The following is a 21,963-nucleotide window of genomic DNA, read 5'->3' as shown; positions in this document are numbered from 1 at the left end:
TCTTTACAATGCATTCTTTTTATCCTGGGTTGAACACTCGAATTGGCAGGGAACTGTCTTCCTGTGAGGCGACTACTCTTTCAACCAAGACTCCCTTCTTTAGGAGCTCGCTCCCGTCCCCTGCTTCTAGGAGTCCAATGTCCATCCCTTTGACCTCTCCGTGCACGGTACCTTGGATCAAAGCTTCATGGCCAGAGGGAATGCGTGTTGTAGTGCTAACTACAACCCTTCTGGACAGGTTACTACCCCATCTATCTCTGCAACGTATTTGTTCACCATTTATATCCAAGTTCAGTTTCTCAAGGTCGATCTTTGCCTTTGTTGAAGTCAGCTCTGCGAACCCTCTTCTTCAGTTGTGGATGATAAAGCGGTATTGCTGGTGATTGGTACCTCGACCTCCCGAAATGATAAAAACATCACTTTCTACTCAACGTGATTTCGATCCCATACGCTGCCACCAAATGTAATGGGACCACTCTCGCTCACGACCACTCCTTTGAACAGGGTACAGAAATGCACGCTCTAAACATGACAGCTGATCTCACAATTTCCTTTAAAATTACAAAATGACCGAAGCCTTTATTGAAAGGTGAAATTGACTTACTCAACAATCGGCGTTCACAATTCTGTCTGCCCGGACCGCACTTGGCTACTTCTATAAACTGTGCGTAGCCACGCTTTCTTCAAATCTTGCCACCGGTTCCGGCCCTCCGCTTCTCCCCCAAACAATCTGCCACGTTCTCTTGCCCCCCTCCCTTTTATACCCAGAGCCCATGCTGTGCTCATGCTCTACGGGCGTGCGTCATTTGTGGTGCACGCACATTTACATTAACTTCTATTTGAATGATTCTCGCGTAGTAAAGCATTCCTGGCTTCATCTTTAAAGTGTGCTCACTGACACTCCATCATGACACGCCAGGTTACGATGGATATACCGCGTATGTTCACAAAACATGATTGTGCTGTTCCAGAATGGTAACAATATTTGATGTCAAATTTTCCTGTGAACTGAGAGGGTTTATCAGTTCTAGGAGGGTTCAGACAAGTTGGCATTTTTCAACAAATGCTCACTGAGCCATCAAAAAAAAAAGTAATTATAATGACTGTGTCAAAATAAATGTGAGGAGGTGGTCAAATGATGGATGATAAAACAGCAATTGCACTTTACGCATATACACTTCAACTTGAATTTGTCACAATCTCATTTCACTGACCCCCCCCCCCCCATTGACTGTTGTGATGCACCCATGCGTGATGCAACAGATCATTCTTATTTTTGCACAGAATTGAGTCAGTAAGTATATGAACCTCTCAGTGCTCCAAACTCTTTCGTCAAAAAAAAAAAAAAAAAATGACACAATGTTAATGGGGGGGGGGGGTGAATTATTGAATATGAATGTATGCATGAATGTGTAATAGCTTTTGCGAAAGCAGGCCTAGATTAGATAGATTAGAATTAGATTAGGTATGATTAGATTAGACTAGATGTCCATCTGAACAAGATAAAAATTCAGCTGCACTATTGAAGTGCTGCTGGCTTTCCATTGGGACCAGTTGTTATGTATGAGGAGTATTTGTGAGGAAGGACCACTTCACCGGATTTTGCACCCTGCTCTTGAGAAGAATGAAGTGGGATCTTTTTCAATGCATGCATGCAGACTCTATTAGCTAGACGTGGGCCCTCTACTAGTATATTGCTTCTTATCCGATAGACATTGTTTTGCTTCTTACTACAATGTAGCGGTGATGACAAGATAACACACAATAGTGCTCTGCAAAACTCACTGGGCTTCAGGCCTGTACCATGTGATTGCAAGGCAGAATGTGACGCTTGTTACCGACAGAGCCCTTAACTACCCTTAACTATTAAGGTATGCACGTATTCATAATGTTATTCATGTTGTAAACTCATATTTGAAATGAAAAAAAGAACAACAAATCAATGCTTGTTTTGAAATAAAATGATCTGTAAACACACAAACCTGTTGGTTACATTCACGTTATGTTGAATGTCTAGAAGTGTATATGCAGAGTTTAATATTTGGAAATGATTGTTTGCTATTACGGTGGCGAATCCATGAATTCCATAAAAGGGAAGAACCTTTACAAAATTAAAGGGGGGGGGGCACACGCCCCCCCCCCATTTTTTCTTTTCATTTCTTTTGTTTCAACAACAAACAAAAAAAGAAAAAAAAAGAGGGGGCACGCGCCTGATGTGCCCCCCTCTGGATCCGCCACTGTATCATAAAGTGATGAATATGCATGCTGATGATGTTATATTAGCATTCGATGCAGGGACCAAAGAACATTTTCTCACCTGACCTCAAACATTGGTATCCTGAAAAGTCATGGTTTTTCTGGTTTTTGTTTGATTTGTGTAGGATGGGGGTAGGGGTGGGGACTGTATCCCCCTCCTCCACTAAGGCTGTGATGATGAGCGTAATTCATATGTTCATGCATAACACACAAAATGTACAGAAGATCATGAGGTTACAAAGGTTACAAATCAAGTACAGGTAACTCTTCTAAAATTCTTGTCTCATGCTTCCAATGAACACTGCCATGATTTGACCATCTGTGGATAATGTAGGGTCATTATGAATAATTGAAGTTAGCTTAGCAACCCATGACGTAAGTATATTTAGCTTCTTCTGCCCAGCTTGCCTTTCTCAAGATTGAGAAAAGAGAATGTGTTGATTGTTTCTACTATCTAGTTCATTTTCAGTTTATTTCAATTTGTTCATTTAAAAACAAACAGTTACATGTAATATTTCATTTATTAAATGTGGATGTAACATAAATACTGTCTGTTGTTGAAATGTAATCAGAATTGTTCTACACTGTTATGAAACACACGCGAATGTATTTGAGGAGAAAAGAAAGGTTCAGTTTACGATTAATAAATCACAATGGATTGATAAACATTGTTTAACTGTGCAACTGATTTTTGTAGAAAGTGTAGAATGTTGTTATTGTTTGTGTTTTGTGTGTGCACATTTTGCACAAGTTCGAGCAGGGGATTATGAAATGGGCTCCATACGTGTGTGTGTCCGTGTGTCCGTCCGTGTTTTCGTCTGTGTGTGATCAAAATGTTTAATTTGCTACTTCTCTGTCATTTATGAGCCAATTTTGATTCTGTTTGCTTTATATGATAGCACTACATGGGAGCTTTGAAACTTCTACACAGGATTTCAGTAGTGACCTTTGACCTATATTGTACATTTTGCTACAAAATGCTACTCCTTCGCCATTTCTAACCCGATTTCGATTCCGTTTCCTTTATGTGATGGCACTAGGTGAGGGCTTCAAAACTTGTACACAGAATTTTGACCTTTGACTTCTTTGACCTTTGACCTTGATTTTTGACCTATATTGTACATTTTGCTACAAAATGCTACTTTTGGCGAGGACATGTATTACGCACCGCGTAATTTCTACTTTACCTTGTTTGTATTGTAACATTAAAGAAAAAAAATCAGTGGTAATTCGATAGCAGGACTGGATTCATGATGAAAATGTATTCAGAGATGCCAGTTATAATGTAAGAGAGAACCTGAAAATTATCAACAAAAAATTGGTTTGTTTGGTTTGAGATTTTATATTGCCAAGGCCTGAATTTATAAACATTTAATAATTATAAATCATGAAGTCTTTTATAAAGTGCATTTATTTGCCAAATATGACACTGATCAGAGTGCTTAAACTTTTTGTTTTACTTTTTAAATTATAGTTATTAATCTTTTCAGGCCCTTTTTTATTTTTTTGATTGGCACTGAGAGTGTTGAAATTTTTTGGAATTCTTTGTGCAATATATTCCATGCTGATGGTCCACAAAATGAGGACCCATGTTCACCAGGTTTTGCAAGTGGTATCTGGAGCACCATAGATATCCATGACAGAGCACAGTTTACAAGGGGTACAAGGTAACGTCTTGGGTGAATGAAACATTTAGTGACTGTGATAAATTAAATATTTTAGGCAAAATTATGTAACTTATATATTCAGCTAAGTGTCCCTCACTCTTTACCTCCAAAAACAACATGAACTGTCATCATCTTGGAGACGATCTCTAGGATATACATTCCCACCGTTATGCCAGTTTAGCCGAAATCAGGGAAGTAAATTCAACTGCGCATGCGCAAATCAATATATGATTGACATTATCTGACATGAGCAAAGCCAATGCTATCGTCGAGGGAAACAGCAAGAAAGCAAAAAGTCCTCTTGAGTAACTGACCCTTGTATATTGAATATATGTAAGTGAAGTTGTCAAAACAGGAGAATTCAAAACAATATAAGTATTACAAAACAAACTGAAGGTATGAACGATAACAATACAAAACCCCTCCCTAAAAAAAAAAAAAAAAAATTGTGCCGTGAATCAGCTATGTGTATGGTCGTTGAAAAGGAATTGCTTATATTTGAATTTGAAATCATTCATGGATTTTAACACTTTAGGGTATAGGGTATAGGAACCCTGTTGAGGAACTGATTTTATGAAAATTTTCTTTTGTAATAAACTATTGTAATAATGATTAACAGTGCTTATATACCATATGACACATTCTTATCTCCCTATATGCACCCAAAAGATGGAAAGATTATACAAAAAAAAACAACAACATACAAATTCAATTATAATGATGGTGCCAAGCTTCATGTTTGTTGACACTGTGAAAAGTGCATTTCCAAAGCAGTCGTCTGTCTATTAATATCGGTAATTTGTCTTAAATTCTGGTGTAAGTTATTCCATAGGGTGGAGGCATTATAACAACATTAATCTTCGTTCTCTATAAAATGTGTTTCTCCTTTTAGGAATAGCAAATAAGTCTTTGTTTTTTGACCAAAGGCCTCTCTCTGGTGTGTAAATTAGAAGTATCTTTCCCAAATATTATGGAGCAAACATTTAGTACATTCAAACGCTGACAGCATATATATCTTTAACTATATCCGACTGTTACTGAAAGCCAGTTGTAATCATATCCCAACTGGATTTGGGAAGAGTTTTGTTTTGGAATTAATCACATAATCATGAATAAAGTGAGTATGATTCTTTAATGATTTTTTTCCTCAGTCTTTTTTTTTTCAGCTTGAGGACAGAGAACCTTCTCTTTCTTGGTCTTTATCAATCAATCCATCATGCCTCAAAACTGAGCAACAACTTCATTATGTTTAATTTTTGCATGTATATTCAGTCAGATTTACTGGTCTACATGCTAATAGAAATAAAATCCCATCTACTAATTCATTTCTTTTTAAACTTGTTACCACATGTAAACACACACACACACACACACACACACACACATATATATATATATATATATATAGGCCTATATATGCATATATCATAGTATTTACATTCTATTTGAGGAAATTCACCCAAAATCCACCCAGAAAATATACTCTAAAATAAAGGGAAAAAAAACTACATATTTTTTTTTTAAAGAAGAAGACAGAAATCAGATAAGAAATAAAGAAGATACTATGTTTTGAAATGTCACATATTTTTTTTTTCTTTTGAAAACATATCTTGACCAGTTGAAAGTATTCAAATGAGGGAGTTATGATGTCATCATGCCCTCACAATTTTTCATGTGCGGTATAATAATGAAATTCACAGAAAAAGTAAAGATATTTTAAACTAATACAAGTAAAATCCTTTTCCCAAACCAAAATACATAAAAGTTAACATATGTTCTTTGTGAATTTTTGTTGTTTTTTTATATTCATGCAGCTGAACAACCAAATTTTTGTTATTTTTTCATGAAATGATTTATTAGAAATTGTGAGAGCATGCACATCATCAACTCGCTGATTCAGTTAAATATTCATAACGACTGGTCAAGAAGTGTTTTAGAAAAAAAAAATCAAAAAATAATTTTAGAATGTAACAATGGCTTATTTCTTATCTCATTTCAAATGCACTGTCCTGCAGGGATTCTTTTCTCTTTTTATGAAATTCTTTTAGCCTTTGAAAAATGATAAATTTGTGATTTTTTCCTTGTTAGAAAATTAATAATATAATTCTGAACCATTGACAGTAAGCAGGACAAGCATGAAAGTCGACAGAAAAAATTCGTCTGTCGGGAGGAGTCTTTTTTCATTTTTTTCCCCCATTTTATTTTTTTTTTTAACTTAGCCGGCTTTTCTCCGTAATGGAGGGGATTCCGTGAACACCACGTAAATCCAATTAGGGAGATTCAGAAATTTCACGTACGACCCTCTAGATTCAGGACGTGAGTGACGTCATCGCTCGCCAGCCTTCGGGTGGGACTGGGGCCATGACGTCATAGAAACGGTGTGCACTGATGGTGGATGAACACCGCGAATGTAACGAGTGGACTGTGGACTGGAAGGGCGCGCGGGCGTCCACGTCCACACGGCGTCTACATTCTGCACGATTCTGTACAGTACACAAGTACGTACGACGACAACTTCTGGGTGCATGAGCTGTGTACGACGCTCAGACAAAATCGATCCGTCACTGGACTCTCATAGCAAATCACCTATTGTAGATCAATTCCTCCGCAAATAATTGTAAGTATCTTATGTAACACTTTGACTACGAATTTACCCGAATTTTAATACAAAACCCCATATTTTGGTCTCTGGTCCCGCTGATTAAGCCGAGAGTGTCCTGCGACCTCGACACGAACGTACTGTTTGGGTGGCCGTAACAGCAGCCCTCTCGCTTTTTTACGTCTAACAGATAGACCTACTCATCGACCGCTTTTTGGTTAGACTCATAGGGTGTGTTTATGCTCAATTTTCGAAGGCAAAAATCAGCATTTTTGTGCTAGTGTACTCGTAATTAAAAGCAGAGGAATTCAAAGCGCTGATTCAAAACGCCGTTCACGGGAGCACTGCTTATAAATGATAACTTTCTCCAAGGTTCTAGCGTTAGCCCGCGACCAGTCGCCGTGTCGCCCACTTGTGTACACACAGCAGCGTTTGCGATTGCTCCGTTGACCTCGGCAGAAGCACGTCACATTTGGGGCGCGCGCTTTTTCAGAGTGAAGCTCTGGCTGAGTCGACGAGTACGAGGGTGCATGCATTATGATGGTCACGTTCCGACTGGCTACTCTGTGACGCGCGTGTTTTAATAGCATGCCTAAAATTTAACTAGTATTTTTATACTAGAAGCCTGGTATCATTTCGATAATTCTACTAATGCATGCTATGGACTGCAGACAGTGATATAGGAAATAAGTTTGCAAGAATCTTCAAGTTTGAAGGAGGCAGATTCTGAACCTGAAGAAATAAGAAACAAAATTAGAGATGCGAGTATGGCCAGCGCCACGTTTTCAAAAAAAAAAAAAAGGGGGGGAGGGGGTGGGGGGAGGGTGCACTTCCGGGTTTCAGGAACTAACACATTAAGAAAAAGAAAGGAAAAAAAAAAAGACCTTCAGCGCTACATCGGGTGATGTGGCACCCAGGTTTCCTTCAGCTGACAAAAGCAAAAAAAAAAAAAAAATGGTCTTCAGCGCATTTTTGTCATTCCACTTCCAGGTTTGTTCAAAAGGCCTAGCAAGTTAATGTTAGACTTGAGTGTCTAGATGTTCTACTGTCCGGTATATACTGACAAGCTAAAGAAAATTTAAAAAAAGGTCTTGTACTCTTGCCTCAATTAAAAACAAATTTAAGCCCTTAAAAAGCTCTAACAGTATGATATTGTTAGTATGGTACCGCACTCAGATCGAGGTTAATTTTTTCTAGTGCCACTTCCGGGGTAAAAAAAAAAAAGGGGGGGGGGGGGTAAAGTGGTGACACCCTACAGTGTGCATGTACCCGGTATGTACTCCTATGTAGGCCTACTGTTCGCTGACCCTGTTTATAATTCGACAAAATGTTGACAAAATCGGATTGTACTGTAGACCTACCATACTACTCGTGAGCTCTTCTGAGCAAGGATGCAGCCTTGTTTTGCACTAATCAGGTTTCAAAATGCTGATTATTTAGGGCCCCAAAACGGGAAGCATAAACACAGTCCAGATTAGCGAAAACTTCTGGTGAGAAAACTGACAGGCAGGTTATATAGACATACACAGGGAATGCCTCTTACGAGGATTTTCTTACCCTACTTCGAAAGGGTCATAACTTTATTCTTTGGTGGGGGCTAATTGTGTACCGGTAATTTTTTTGCTGAATTTCTTGTAGTGTTATTCACTGTTGGCAAGAGGAGGAAGTGTTTCATGATGATGACCCGTTTGTTGTTGTTGTTGTTGTTGTTGTTTTTTTTTGCACAGCCTTTGCCAGAGAGCCCTTCTGCCTCAGACCTGGCTGACCTTGCTGACCTGGCTAACCTGGCTGTCCAGGCTGTAGAGGCTGACCTCATGGCTGTCCAGGCTCCAAAGATGTGAGTACCGGTACCCGGTACGGTAGGCCCTACCTGAAAGGGAGTGAAGATGACTCATTACAAGCCATGAGCAGACTTCCAGCCATTCAGAATTTGTAGGACACAATCTAAAGTTTGATCATTGCCAGCTCTTGTTTCAATGAGAGTTTCCTGTTTTTCTTGATAAGTTTACTACCTTGAATCCTATGGGAACTGCTCTTTCTTTTGTACTTTTGAAACATATTATCTGAATTTTTTCAGTCAGAAAGGTTGAGGGTCTGCATGAGGTCGCATTTAGGTGTAACACCACGATGTCCTGTTCACTTCAATATGAAAATGAAGAAAAAAAATTAAATGGATATAATTTGGTGAAAATCGGACACACAAATAAAAAGAAAAGAAGAGAGAAAAGAACAAAAAAGAAACAGAGAGAGAGAGAGGAACTTATTGCAGTAGAAAAACTTCTTTTGTTGTCGTGAAACACTAACGTGGGTTGCATTCATGTAGTACCTGTACCTTAATAATGATTTGAAAATCTTTCACCAAACTCTGAGATGAAGTATTTGTCAAATTATTCAAAACTTACAATGAATTGACTGTGTTGATCCTTGAAGGGTGGAGATTAAGATATGCTGGATTATGGATATAGATCTATAATCTTCATTATATTTTCATAATTATGTTCATAATGAGTGATGGTTGTTAAACTAGCACAAAATAACAAGTACGCGTTGGCTCATCTTTTCTCCTGTGCCTTCTTTAGGCCAACAAGCTGGACTCAACAGATGGCGGTCCTGCTCTGTCGTGAGATAGAGTCCGTCAACCCCTTCCGATACATAGTGAGGACAAAGGAGAGAGGGCAGGCCTGGGAGCACATTGCGGCCAATATCCGTAGGCAAGGTCACCGTGTGACCAAACGAGGAGTGAGAGACAAATACCATTCTTTAAAGGAGCTGTTAAAGAAAGGGACGTATCAAGATAAAGAGGGCCGCGTAGGGGAATTCGGCCAGATGGTCGTGGGGCTGGTGAAGCTGGAGGCAGATAATACACAGCAGCAGCCAAGTGCTGACGAATTGCCTCAGGATGAAACAGGACGACGAGTACCAAGGGAGAGGCCTTCTGACTGGATATATGATGTTGCCAAAAGGTGTGTGCGTGGCAATCTCAATTTGGTGCTCATATTGACAATTTCACATTGCAGTCAGAAAATCCTCTCTTTCATTTGTTCTCGAAAGAATGTCTGGCCATACTCAGTGGTAATTTAGAGTAAGAAAACTTTGTATACCTAGCTATTTCACTTCTGTAAGGACCCCTTTGTACTTGTGGGAGAAATTAACCAGTAGATGCTGAAGGCTTATTTTGGAACGAACTTCATTTATTAGTTTGTAAGAAGGAATGAGAATTAGCGCCCAGAGTATAAATGATTGGTCAGTGATAATTGGCAGCCTTTTGTGTTTTGCTCTGCTGTTTTCCTTCTGTATGATTTAGGATGAAAGCTGAGGAGCCCCGTCCAGAGAAGATATGTGCCGATGCGAATGTCGACACCCATGATCTGCAGCTGAAGAAAATCGAGATGATCGAAGGTCTTCTTAGGGAGCGAGAGGAGGTGCTTAGGAGGAAGGAGGAAGAGCTGAAGCTGGTGGAGGATACGCATCGACAGGCGCGAGAGGCCCGAAGGAGACAGGAGGAGGAGAAGAGGCGGGAGGAGGAGGAGGAGATGAGGAGGAAGAAGGAGGAACGGGATGAGCAGTGGAGGCGAGTGGATGCCCTGAAAGAGGAAATGAGGGAGATGCTGTGGCAACAAATGCTGGACCAGAATCAAATGATTCTCACGCTGCTGGAGAAAAGGGGGAAAATGAGTGTTCCTACCAATCCACCTGCACTGTACATTGTGAAGTCCTGATGGTGGGCTGCAATGCCAAATCACTCTCGTCAACAACCACACAGTCAACTTGTCAGATCACAGTGAACAAAACGTGTCGCAAATGAACCAGACTCGCACTTGTGAAGTTCTCGTCAGGTGGCACGTGTGCTGTGGAAAAAGAACTCAACAAAATATTCAGAATAGTACGACATAAATGTGCAAGCAGATGGGCTTGCACTGAAATGGACTTTCAAAGGCCATTTTTTATATGAATTGTCATGTTCTTCTTCCATATGCCCTGTGCTATCCCATCTTCATGCATGAATCAACAATCCACTGAACCCTTGGGGGATCTTTTCATTCTGGTAATGTGCATTTTTAAAATTTTCTTATTGCTCATTTTAGTATTCTCATTTGGAAGTACTGTCTGTTTTATTTCTATACTTTCTGAGAGCAGAAATTGATTCCTGCCACAAACATTTTATGCCAGTAAAGTAGGCACTGTTCTCTCGGTGTCCCCAGAAGTAAGTAACACTCTAAGATGCCCCTCAAACCACAGAGCACTTGCACACACATGTGCATCTGCATTCATATCTTAACAATTTTCTGGGAAAATACACTATTGTGCTATAACACATTCAAATTCTTGGCATTTATGCTATATTGTTAAAATTGTTTCTGAACACTAGAAAGCGGTGCTATTGCTCAATGTAGCATCTATTTAAACTTTCAAACTGGATTCCAAGTTTTTAAATGCATTCAGTTTGAACAGGTGGATGACGATGCTTGTTCCCAGGTCCTCAGAGAAAATGATATCTGTATTATGAAAACACCAGTAAACTTTCATATTCAGCAACAGCTGTTAAAGAGGATATCCAGTCCAAACATAAGTTTGTCTTATAAAAAAAGTGTAAAATCTTACGAGTTCAACAGTAAAAATTTGACTGAAATCGGATGAAAAATAGGGAAGTTGTGACATTTTGAAGTTTTGCTAATTTCTGCAACAATTCTTGTACAGTGAATATGAATATGCAAATAATTGAGCTAACCATGTCAATAACCTCACAATTTTCCATTGATTGTGTACTAAAACATGATGTTCTTCCTGGTTGAATAACTTCAGAATAGTGATCAGATAGATATACATTGTACCAGGATTTGAGCCTTGGGCATAACTGTGTTTGAATGAAAAATGGGAAATGTCAAAATTTTATGTACAAATTATATAGTGGCAAGTTGTGAGGGGATGACATGCTCACTTTGCCATTTGCATATGTGACCATTCAAGAACCGTTTCTTGCAAAATTAGCGAAACTTCAAAATGTCATAACTTCCCTATTTTTTACCCGATTTCAATCAAAATTTTACCGTTGAAATTGTAATATTTTACTCTTTCTTATCAGACTAACTTACGTTTGGACTGGATTTTCTCCCGAAAGAAGTGACACACCAAGGTGTATCTTTTCCCTCCTGATAAATAATGTTGGGGTTTTAGCAAAGGCGGGATAAGGTGCAAGATAGAGGAAAAATTATCTCTTCAAACTTGTATGATCTGTTGTTATGTGAAGTGGATGTTACATTTTAAAAAATATGGAATTGAAATGTAAGGACTTCATTTATAACATGAGAATGCATTATGGTTGCAATAGAGAGAACATTGAAGGAGAGGAGTGGAACGACTTGGGTCAGTGGTATACCGTATATATGCTGCATATTTTGCCAGCATTTTATGTCATAAAACAAGACTTCGTAGACAATTTTGGAAGTGGTTGATTTCGTGATCAAGAGCCACAGTGATGAAAATAAAAATAAATGCTATCCCATTCCCAGAAGAAATGTTAGTAGTTTTGTATCAATGTGGGTATGATGCATTGCATTTCTGTCCGGGTGGCAATATTTTTTCGCACTCCTACATATATTGCATCACAATAGATACATGTACACCCGTAGGAGGTACACACATATGAGTACATAAAGAAAATATCAGCAGCTTGGGCAAATTCATAGCATAATGTGTGCTCTGTTACTAGTATTCAATGCAATTCAGCAGTGTTGGCTCGTCAATTAGTGCAGATGTTGGTGCACTAATGAACTTTTGAAGCCAAATGATATCTTGTCATATCTTGAAGATAGGAATTGTTGCGCATACATGGAAACGTGGAAGTATGATTTGATGATGAATCCAGAATAGACTGGTTCATGATTTGTAGCAAAGACTTTTTGTGCTCATATTCCTGTAATGTACAAAATAAAAAAGAAACTGTTTATCTCAAATACTGTTTTTGTTATTTGTTTTGTTTTGATTTGTTTCATTTGTTTGTTTGTTTGTTTGTTTGTTTTTATTGTTTTTTTTTTGAGGGGGGGGGGGGGTAGGGGAAATAAAAGAACTGCAAGATATGATCCCTAGGGAAGCCCAAACTTCCAAGATGCGTAATCAAATGTGGTATTTGCAAGTGGTATAGATGAGTGCCATTTGCTGTAAGTGCATTTGATTATGAAGTATTTTACAGATCTAAATTGCTTCTTTTTCTACAGGTTGTAAGTTATGTAATGGAAATTAAAACATTTATTTATTTTTTTTTTTTAAAGCCATGCAACATCAATGTACTTGCCACTGTTGCTGTTATGCATTTGATAAGTTTTAAGCTGTGAAACGCATTAAAAAATGGTCCTCTAAACAAGATGAAAGATGTCACAATAAAAATACTAGAAAGGTCTGCACTTGTTTCATCAAAGTTTGACCTTTGTCGGTTGTCCACTGTATGGTGAGTAGATCTTCTGGAGCTTTGTAGCATTATTGTATATTTCTGTATATCACAGTATGCTTTCAGATTACCCTTTTACTGCATTACCTTTAGTCAAATATACGGAGATCAAATCATCAACAGTGATATTGCCTTTTCTGGTAAGATGATGGTGTATTTGTGATAACTACTGTATACGCCATATATTTCACGAGTCTAAATTTTCGTGAATCAGGAATTCCTGACGATTTCGCGAATGGTTAAATTCGCGATCGTTGAGTCCTGTACAAGTCCTGTACAAGTGTACACGCGTACGTCCACCTCCCTGGTCATATTCACATCAGGATCAGAATCAATATTTTCGCGTGTCTTTAATTTCGCGAATAGCACCTGACTCACGAAATTTTCAAGAATAAAAACCTCGCGAAATATTTGGCGTATACAGTACTTGACAGGATGTTATATTAAGTGAACAAATGTGACCTTGCATGACAAAAGGTCACAAACCAACATTTTTCACCTTAAATGTGTATAATTGTTTGTGTGTTTATATGTATGTATGTCTGTACATGTGAGTGTGTGTTTGTTTGCGTGTGTGTGTTTGTGTGTGTGTGTGTGTGGCTGTACACAAACCTGTCTACAGTTTAAAAAATTTGTAAAGGATTAGTTTATTTATGCACCTGTACTTCTCCCCTTTTGTGTGTGTTTGATTACTGACGTCTTTTCTTTAGATATTTTTGATTTCAGAGATAAGTATTGTGTATATAAAATATATATGCAGGTATGTGGATATGTATATTGTGTGTATGATATGTGTATGTGCATGCATGTATTGTGTGTATGCAGCATATATCCTAAGCATAATTAGCATAATTATTATGTTCTGAATGCGAGCAGAAATAACTGTGTGTTGTGGTGAGTGAATGTGTGTGCAGGGGGTGTGGAAGTGTGTTTAAGTAGATGTGTGTGTGTGTGTGTGTGTGTGTGTGTGTGTGTGTGTGTGTGTTTAAGCGGATGTGTGTGCAGGGTGGTGTGTAAATGGGTGGGTGGATGAAAGGTGGATGAGATGAGAGGTGGATGAGAGGGAGTGTGTCTGTCTCGGGTAAGGAGGTGGATGTAGTGTAGAGGGTGGGGAGGTGGTTTAGAGATGAGAAGGACGTTTTTTTTTTGGGGGGGGATTTTAAAGTTTAAAGTTATGAGTAGTTGAGGGTTGGGTATGGTGGAGAGGTGGGAATGAGGGTGGTTTATGTTGTTGTTGTTGTCATCGTTCTTTTGATATAATAGAAATTTCATTTCCTGTTTTTTTAGTGTTTGGCTAAATTGCTCACAAATGCATATATGAATTCTGCTTGTTTGTTTTGTAGTTAAAAAGGAATGATCGGATAATTCATTCTATTTCCTCTCTTCTGTTTGATATCTGCCTTAAAATGAATTGAATGATTATTCTTGTTTTATGGATTATGGATTATGTCTCATAACTGTAGGAATATCTACATGATTTATGACAGATGTTATGTAGAATGTGTGTAATTTTTTTTGAATTGTTATATTCTCAAAGGAAATGGAATTAATAAAAAGATCACTGAAAACAAAAAATACAGTATTATGGAGTAGTAGAAAATGCAATTGAAATGTTTGGCTTTATGTCGATTTGTTGTGTCATTTCAAAGAAATCTATTTAAGATTTCAGAAAGACAAAAATATGGTTGTGCTAATATGCATCCACAATGGACATTAATGTGGATCTTGCACATAGCGATACTATCATCAACACCGGTCTTAAAATTAAAAATACGAAATGTACATGTATGATTATCGATCATCCCCTGGGGGTTACTGTTAGCCAACGGGGAAAGCATGTAAATCACCAATGCAAACAGTGGAGCTCGGTTCAGCAGATGACATTCAACTTGAACTATCAGAAATTTATTATATTTTTTAGATACACCTGCTAACACTGCCTGATTTCAAGTTCAGTTTTTATTGATGATGCCAGTGTTGATTTAGCTCTAATACTATACATGTAGCACTATTACTGAACTTGAAATCACCCAATGTGCTTTAACAATGAAAGTTCATTTTTGTTTCTGGTTTTTATGTTAGGTGGTTGTTCGAGTTCACTTTCCAGAGAGGGTGATCCTGCAAGGATTTTTCAGACCCCATGAAACAGGTGTGTTTCCATCATTTCACCCCCATGTATTTTCCTTTCAGCATTTTCAGCAAACCTTTCAAATGTATACTTGGTACTGTGCAGTGGTATAAAGTTTATAAGCATGTGCCTGACATTGAACTCTTGTACTGTAAAACCAGACATTTTCTTATGCATGCAACTTTCGCAAATTTCTTGAGGAGTCAAGATTCGCAAAATTAAAATGCATGCAAAAGTGTTTGTCTTCATAGTGCATTGAATGCCAGTGGCATATTCACGAAAGTTTCATGCAGCGAAAAAGACTGTCACCTCCAATTCACAAAAATTTCATGCCCCGATTGCTTCTGGTTTTACAGTTTATAACTACATTGATATATGACAATTTATACTGTTCGAGGAAATGTTCTAGTTGTGTATATGAATTCTTTATATCAACATGTGAGGATTTATCTTCAGATATTCATGTTACTGTAACCATTCTTTCTTGAAATACTTGTTTTATTAGGTTGAACTGTTGTGTACATTGCATTCCCATGATGATGAACACAGTTATAACAAAATTCTGGTTATAATGAAATAAAAATTCAGGCGGTAACATTATCCACTCTGTATTTTTTATTGTTTAAGTGTTCGTTTGTAACAAAATTTCGATATAACGAAAGAAAACTGCCGGTCCCAAGGACTTTCGATATAACAGGAGTCCACTGTATCTTCATTTTTATATAGCATGGTTAGATAGGTGGAAGGATTAAAAAGTCATTAAAGTAATTAAAAGTAAGTAAAGTACTTGAAGGATTGGTTGTAAAATGTTGCATTGTGAGGGACCAGCTGACATAAAGGGTTGCTTGTCCTTTTCCATTCTTGTATATCTGGCGATGTAAATTATATTCAATTTTTTGTCTTGTTTCAAGAGAAATTTAAGTGAAACCACCTTCACTAGAAATACTTGTTTTAGTGGGTTTTAATGTTGTGTCTCTGCTTTCTGTTAACATGGCTTGATATGCCAAAAGAAGTGCTGTACAGCAGTATGAGTACTAAATTTTACATGGGTGCATGTCCCTTTCTGTTCTTGAATATCCAATGATGTCTACTTTTGATGAGAGTGAAAAATTACCTGTCATAATATTTTCCATCATAATATTTTACATCTTCTTTCATAAGAAATTAAAGTGCATGTCATATCTCCTACCTGTCTATTTTTGCATGGCGCAGTTGAAGCTGTCAAAGAATTTGTCAGATCAAACTTGGCTGACAAGAAGCAACAGTTCTACCTTTGTAAGTGAAACTCTTCATAATATGCTTTGATTCAATCGTCTTCATGGAACATGCAGTATCATGTATACGCTTGGATTTACAATTATCTTGACATATTTCAGAGACTATTTTGCAAAGAATGTTGACTTAGCATTATCAACTATGTAAGTAGGTGGGGAAGGTGAAAAAGATAAAAAGGAAGGAAAAGAAACAGTATTTTTGATTACAATTTCCAATACTTGTTTTTATAGTCTTTTTTGTTATTAAAAAAAAAAAGATAAATTGCTGCAAGAAACTGCTTTTATCTGTTACATACATGGAGTGTTTGGTATTTCATCTCATAGGTAGCATATTGCTGTTGGGGCGACAAAGCCTCTTATCTCCAAAATGTCAAATGTTCAGGAGAGCGAAAAAACATGAAAGCCAAAGCATAATTATAATTATGAATGCTTCAAGTTCAAGTACAAGTTCAAATTTATTTCATATTTCCATTTTCTCAATGATTAGATTACAAAATTATTGACAATAAAACAAAAATTCAAAATATATACAATCATGTCTTTTGATTTAAGAAATGTACATGGTCATATGATATTATGAAGATGTCACAAATAAGTATCAGAAATATGATGGGGCCTACATGAAAGCTTTGTGAAACTGCAGGTTCCCAAATTCATAGGCGTGTAATCATATGGAGAACGGATATGTTTGTCTTGACCAACTGAAATTATATCAGTACAAAAATCGATAAGGAATAAAGTAATGAACCACATAGATATCGCACAAACCAAACTGTATACGGATCTCGCGGTGTTTGAAAAAGAATGTAATGTATGAAAAGATGTATCAGTACCATTAAATAACTTAAATAACTAGGTGCTGCGGACAAGGACAAAAGACTGCGATTGCCTTTCCTTAGACAAGCTTTGGTCATTTCATGATGGGGATAAGTCAGCTAGGATTTGGACGGGATATCATTTAACTGATTATCTGACAACTGATCCAAAAATAACAGTGATTTTCACCAAAATTCGAGATACAAGGTCTTGTCACCCAGCAAAAATATGCGATATTGCATCCCACTCTGATCCATTCTTTGAATTCCCCTTGTGAATTTGGTGATACCACTGATGTGTTTAACCCATTTGGATGGACTGATTTTGCTACAACATGCATTTCCCATAGACCCCTGCCCGAGTATACTCGGGACTCGTCCTCAACAGGTTAATACCAGCTGGAGTATCAATAAAAGAAAGTTCTAACCATATAACATGATTAAACGATGCTAATTTTACGTTCCCCTTTTCCTCCTTAGTCACCACTCCTCCCAAGACTGTTCTGAAGGATACTTCTCAAACTTTGTTCAAGGTAAGTCTCTGAAACGTCAGCCATTGTTGTGATAGATTGTAACATGTTATAGTGCTTGTGTTTCAAAGATATCGGTGCTTTATAATGTAGGCCTACTTATCCCTCAAAGTGTAGATTACCACTTCTTCACTGCCTTCACGTGAGATATATATGGAAAATGTTCCTTGTGTGTATAATAAGACATAAATTACTCAGTGATGCATATTATGTACAAGCAATCATACCTTTTCTAACTTCTCTACCTGTACAGGCCAAACTCTTTCCAGCGGCACTGGTTTACTTTGGCACACAAGATACAAGAGGTTTGCAGGTTCTTTTTTCCCTATCTTCCCTTATTCATTTATTCATTTATACAATATATATATATATATATATATATATATATATATATATATATATATATATTGTTGATTTATTTACTTATTTTTACTTTCTTCCATCTATCATAGATAGATGTGAGAAGCAACACTGACATGGCCTTGTCTATCTTTTAGATTAGATCTAGCCATTCATCTTCCACTTTTTTGTGTCAGTCCTTAGTTTTTGCTGTATCATAGCTTTCATAAACTGAAGCAGAGTACTGTCCTCTGTACTGTAATAAACTAACTAAACTAATGAGGCTCGATACAGTACCTTGATACCTTGATACCTTGATGTAGTAATCCCTTGAAGCAGCTTGTACATGAAGCTATACTGGGATGAACTCGAGCTGTGTGTCATGAGGGGGTGTCATTCAGTGTATGTACAGATGTCTCACTATCATACAATAAAATGTGAGTATAGGTGCTCAGTGCGAGTAAAAACAGCGTCGATCCTCTTACACAGTGGCTGATCCAGCAGGAGGCTGCATTGCCCTGAGGATGGGCAAAGCAGTAGTCAAAGTTATTAGATTAAAATGAGGGACTGTAAACAAGAGTAGTGAGGTAGGGAGCTGGAACATCTGCTTACTGAATTATTTGCTGTTGTATTACTTTCATACTGATTTCTGTAACAAGTGAATAAGTACAGTGATATTTTATGTGTATGTTTGAAAGAGTAGTAAGATGCTGAAGTTTGATAACGCAGATCTGACAGCAAGCATTCTTAGGTGTTTTGTTGTGGCCATATGTCACTGACTCAAAAGTCCATGCCGTCAATCCCTCGTTTGAGGCGAGACCCCACTTCCACGAAGCTGATGGGGTGCTATACCTCGCTAAAGATTTTTCGTTTGGGAGTTGGGAGTCGAAGTATTTGTCCATTGCAAATTAACTTTCTGCTCAGGCGTGACAAACCTGGAGGCCAAGCCAGGGTTTAATGACTCCAGCAGCTAAGGTATTACGTAAGAGCATGATAAGGATATCTGCCTGTGGCAGACCATTCAAAGTGAACTCAATTTTCTCTATCCTTTCTAAAGTTTTCAATTTTATATTCTATTGAGAAATTCTATGGTCATCCATTTTACATTTCGAACGAAAATAATTGACCCATAAATAACGAAAATACAGGAATAAGAAGGAGAGCATTGTAGAAGTTTGTCGACACACACACCCACCATGGAGCTACATAGCCCATGCCAAAACCAAAACAATCTCCTCCTCGCGGGTGCCCCCCCCCCCCCCCCCCCCCCCCCCTTGGCGCTGTGGCGATGACTGATGCTTAGATTAGGCCAGGGTCAAGAAACAGGTGTTTTATATCTTTGGGTTTTAAGTCATTGATTGCCAAGATATACACTGGCATTATTTACGGGGGTGTAGCCCCTTCAAACGAGAGATTTGCGTCATGCTATAATTCACATTGAAAACCATCATAAATTATAATTATAAATGTGAGGGAAATCTGTATTAAAAGGGATAAAGACATGTTTGTATGTGTGTATTTGTGTGTATGTTTGCTATGCTGTCTAAATTCTCTTGAGTATGTGGTTTTGACATATTTCCCTTTCTCTTTCCTTGCTGCATAACTTTGTTTCAGATTACAATCTTCATGAAGAGATCTTATGTAATTTGGATTCCCCTCTACAGGCTGAGAGTGCGGTTGCAAAACAGTGAGTAGTGTGTTCACGTATTCGCTATGTAAACTTGCAGATGTTCATAGTCCTCATTGTTCTGCTTCATATAACACACAGTTGTTTTTTTATGATTCTAGTATCAATGTAGTAATCCCATTTGCTTTGAAATGCTTAAATGTGAGTGTAGATTTTCTTGATTTTGATAATGGTCTTCTTTTTTTCTCATTGAAGCAAGGCAGGGGCTTTACTGTGGCCTAGTTTTGAAAGTGTCAAACCTGTGTCATATTGCTGTTTCTTTGCTTGCAAGAGATAAAAAGTTCTCTCACCATATTTTTTATTTTGTTTTCTTTAAGTTTGTCAAGAAGTGAACAGGCATCTCTGTAAAAAAAAATAGATTACCGGTATCCTTTTTTTTTTCCACATGAATGTCACATTACAGTTGTCAAGTTTATAGTATATTTTGTTGTATAATACTCCACTTCTACTCAACTACTGATTAACTTCAAGTCAATATGAAGAGTAATCAGATGTTCAAAATCCTGGATTGATGAAGGTATTAATGCTGAGTTTATGTACATAACAGTATATTGTAAGAAATTTGGTTTTTTGTACAATGCTCAGAATGAACACTGGTGCTGTGAGGGTAGCTTCTGCCTCGCAATCGTCATCTGGGTCATCGACCTCCGGAGCATCCACCTCATCAGCAGCATCCTCCTCATCCTTCTCAGAGGGAGCGTCGGGGTCATCGACCTCCCAAGGCACGCCTGGACCGGTGTCGGCGACATCGTCCCAGCAGAAGAGGCAGGCCTCACCCTCATCAGGGTCAGCCGTGGGGTCGACCAAGGTTCCCAAGTGGTTCAAGATGGGTGAGGACAAATCAAGACTGGTGTTGTAGCTATTGGACAAGTGGAAGACTGACCAAATCATTTTGCATCCATATCATTTTTACTGGTGTTTTAATCATGAATCGGAAATAGGAAAGGTATAGTTTTGGTTGAGACTTACTTTCAGGTTTAGGAAAATCTTTTGGTGAGATAATGAGAAACCTGTTATGAAATATGAAAGAACATGTAATTCCAAGATGGGTTCAACATTAGATGAAAATTGGTCTTGAAATGGCTGAGATATCCAAAAAAAGCGATCCTGATAAAGTTGACAGGCCATGGCTTTTATTATGATCTCTTTGTTTTACCTTGTTTTTGGATATCTCAGTCATTTCAAAGTCGATTTTCATCAAACTTTTGATTCCCCTTAGAATTGTATGCTCTTTAACATTTCATAGAGTGGTTTCTAAATGTCTTGCAAAACGTTACAAGTTGAATCCTCACCTTAACCAGTACTATACAGTCCCTTTAACATAGGATCATTCAGTAAATTAAGTCATGTATTGTGAAGAGATTTCAGTGTGCAAAGACTCAGTTGAATGTTGTATTTGTTTGTTTATGTGTTTGTCTTTTCTTTCATTTTACTTCCTGTTATTCTCTCCTCTGAATGTTGCATTGCATAGCTATAGCATATTGTACAGGGTTTTGTCCCCCTTTGAATGTGATTATATGTTATGTTTATGTATAATCTGACCCAATTGTCAAAAGTGGATCAATTGAATTATTAAATTAATAATTAAAGTATTGAACATCTCCCCACAGCCATGTGTTGTTGTGGTTTATGATCGCATTCACTATTGTGAAAGTGCTCTCATGGGTATACTATCAGATATGTCTAAACAAATTCTTGTGTTGTTATTGTTATGACATGTTTCTATGTTTAAAAATTTTTCAAGTGAAATGTTTGTTTTCTTCCTGCAGGCAAAAAGTGAAGAGGGCAGTCTTTGACCAACAGAGAGGGATATGGAAGGGAAGCTCCCCATTGGACTCATCAATGACATCCTAGAAACAGGAGAATACCAGTGATTTAGGATGAGACTTCGACAACATTGAATCTTCATCTCGGTTTGATTTTTACACGTACCGTACTATAAGTGAACCAGAAAGGATATATCTAAATGTTCAGAAGTCTGCTCTGCCCATGTATACTTACAGCACTTTATAAATTTTTTTATGCCTCCGCCACGAAGTGGTGCCAGAGGCATTATGTTTTCGGGTTGTCTGTCCGTCTGTACGTCCGTATGTACGTCCGTCCGCATTCGTTTACGCGATAACTTGAGTAATATTGACTGGAATTTTACCAAACTTGGTCCAAGTATAATGTATGATGGGGCAATTACTTGATTAGATTTTGGGTGAAATCGGCCAAAGGTCA

General features: G+C 37.7%; 1 protein-coding gene and 1 long non-coding RNA gene across 2 annotated transcripts in view; both read left to right on the top strand.

Annotated features, from left to right (window-relative positions):
* LOC139725546 (uncharacterized) overlaps positions 1-20,599 on the top strand; it is a 56,634-nt gene extending 36,035 nt beyond the window's left edge. The window contains exons 15-22 of the mRNA XM_071636636.1: positions 9,289-9,485; positions 9,827-10,007; positions 15,050-15,116; positions 16,308-16,370; positions 17,665-17,717; positions 17,968-18,019; positions 19,668-19,740; positions 20,326-20,599. Coding sequence (XP_071492737.1) covers positions 9,289-9,485; positions 9,827-10,007; positions 15,050-15,116; positions 16,308-16,370; positions 17,665-17,717; positions 17,968-18,019; positions 19,668-19,740; positions 20,326-20,599 — 960 coding nt within the window. The remainder of the gene's footprint in view (positions 1-9,288; positions 9,486-9,826; positions 10,008-15,049; positions 15,117-16,307; positions 16,371-17,664; positions 17,718-17,967; positions 18,020-19,667; positions 19,741-20,325) is intronic.
* Positions 6,419-9,248, top strand: LOC139726322 (uncharacterized). Its single transcript, XR_011710609.1, has 3 exons — positions 6,419-6,540; positions 8,250-8,359; positions 9,102-9,248. It is a non-coding gene; the product is annotated as an uncharacterized lncRNA (long non-coding RNA).
* Positions 20,600-21,963: the final 1,364 nt, after the last annotated feature.

The sequence above is a fragment of the Diadema antillarum genome, unplaced genomic scaffold (assembly GCF_040938485.1).
Source record: "Diadema antillarum isolate AM-2024a unplaced genomic scaffold, OU_Dant_1.0 scf00000017, whole genome shotgun sequence".
Classification (NCBI taxonomy): domain Eukaryota; kingdom Metazoa; phylum Echinodermata; class Echinoidea; order Diadematoida; family Diadematidae; genus Diadema; species Diadema antillarum.
Note: the sequence above shows the minus strand (reverse complement) of the source record. Positions and strands in the feature narration are given on the sequence as shown.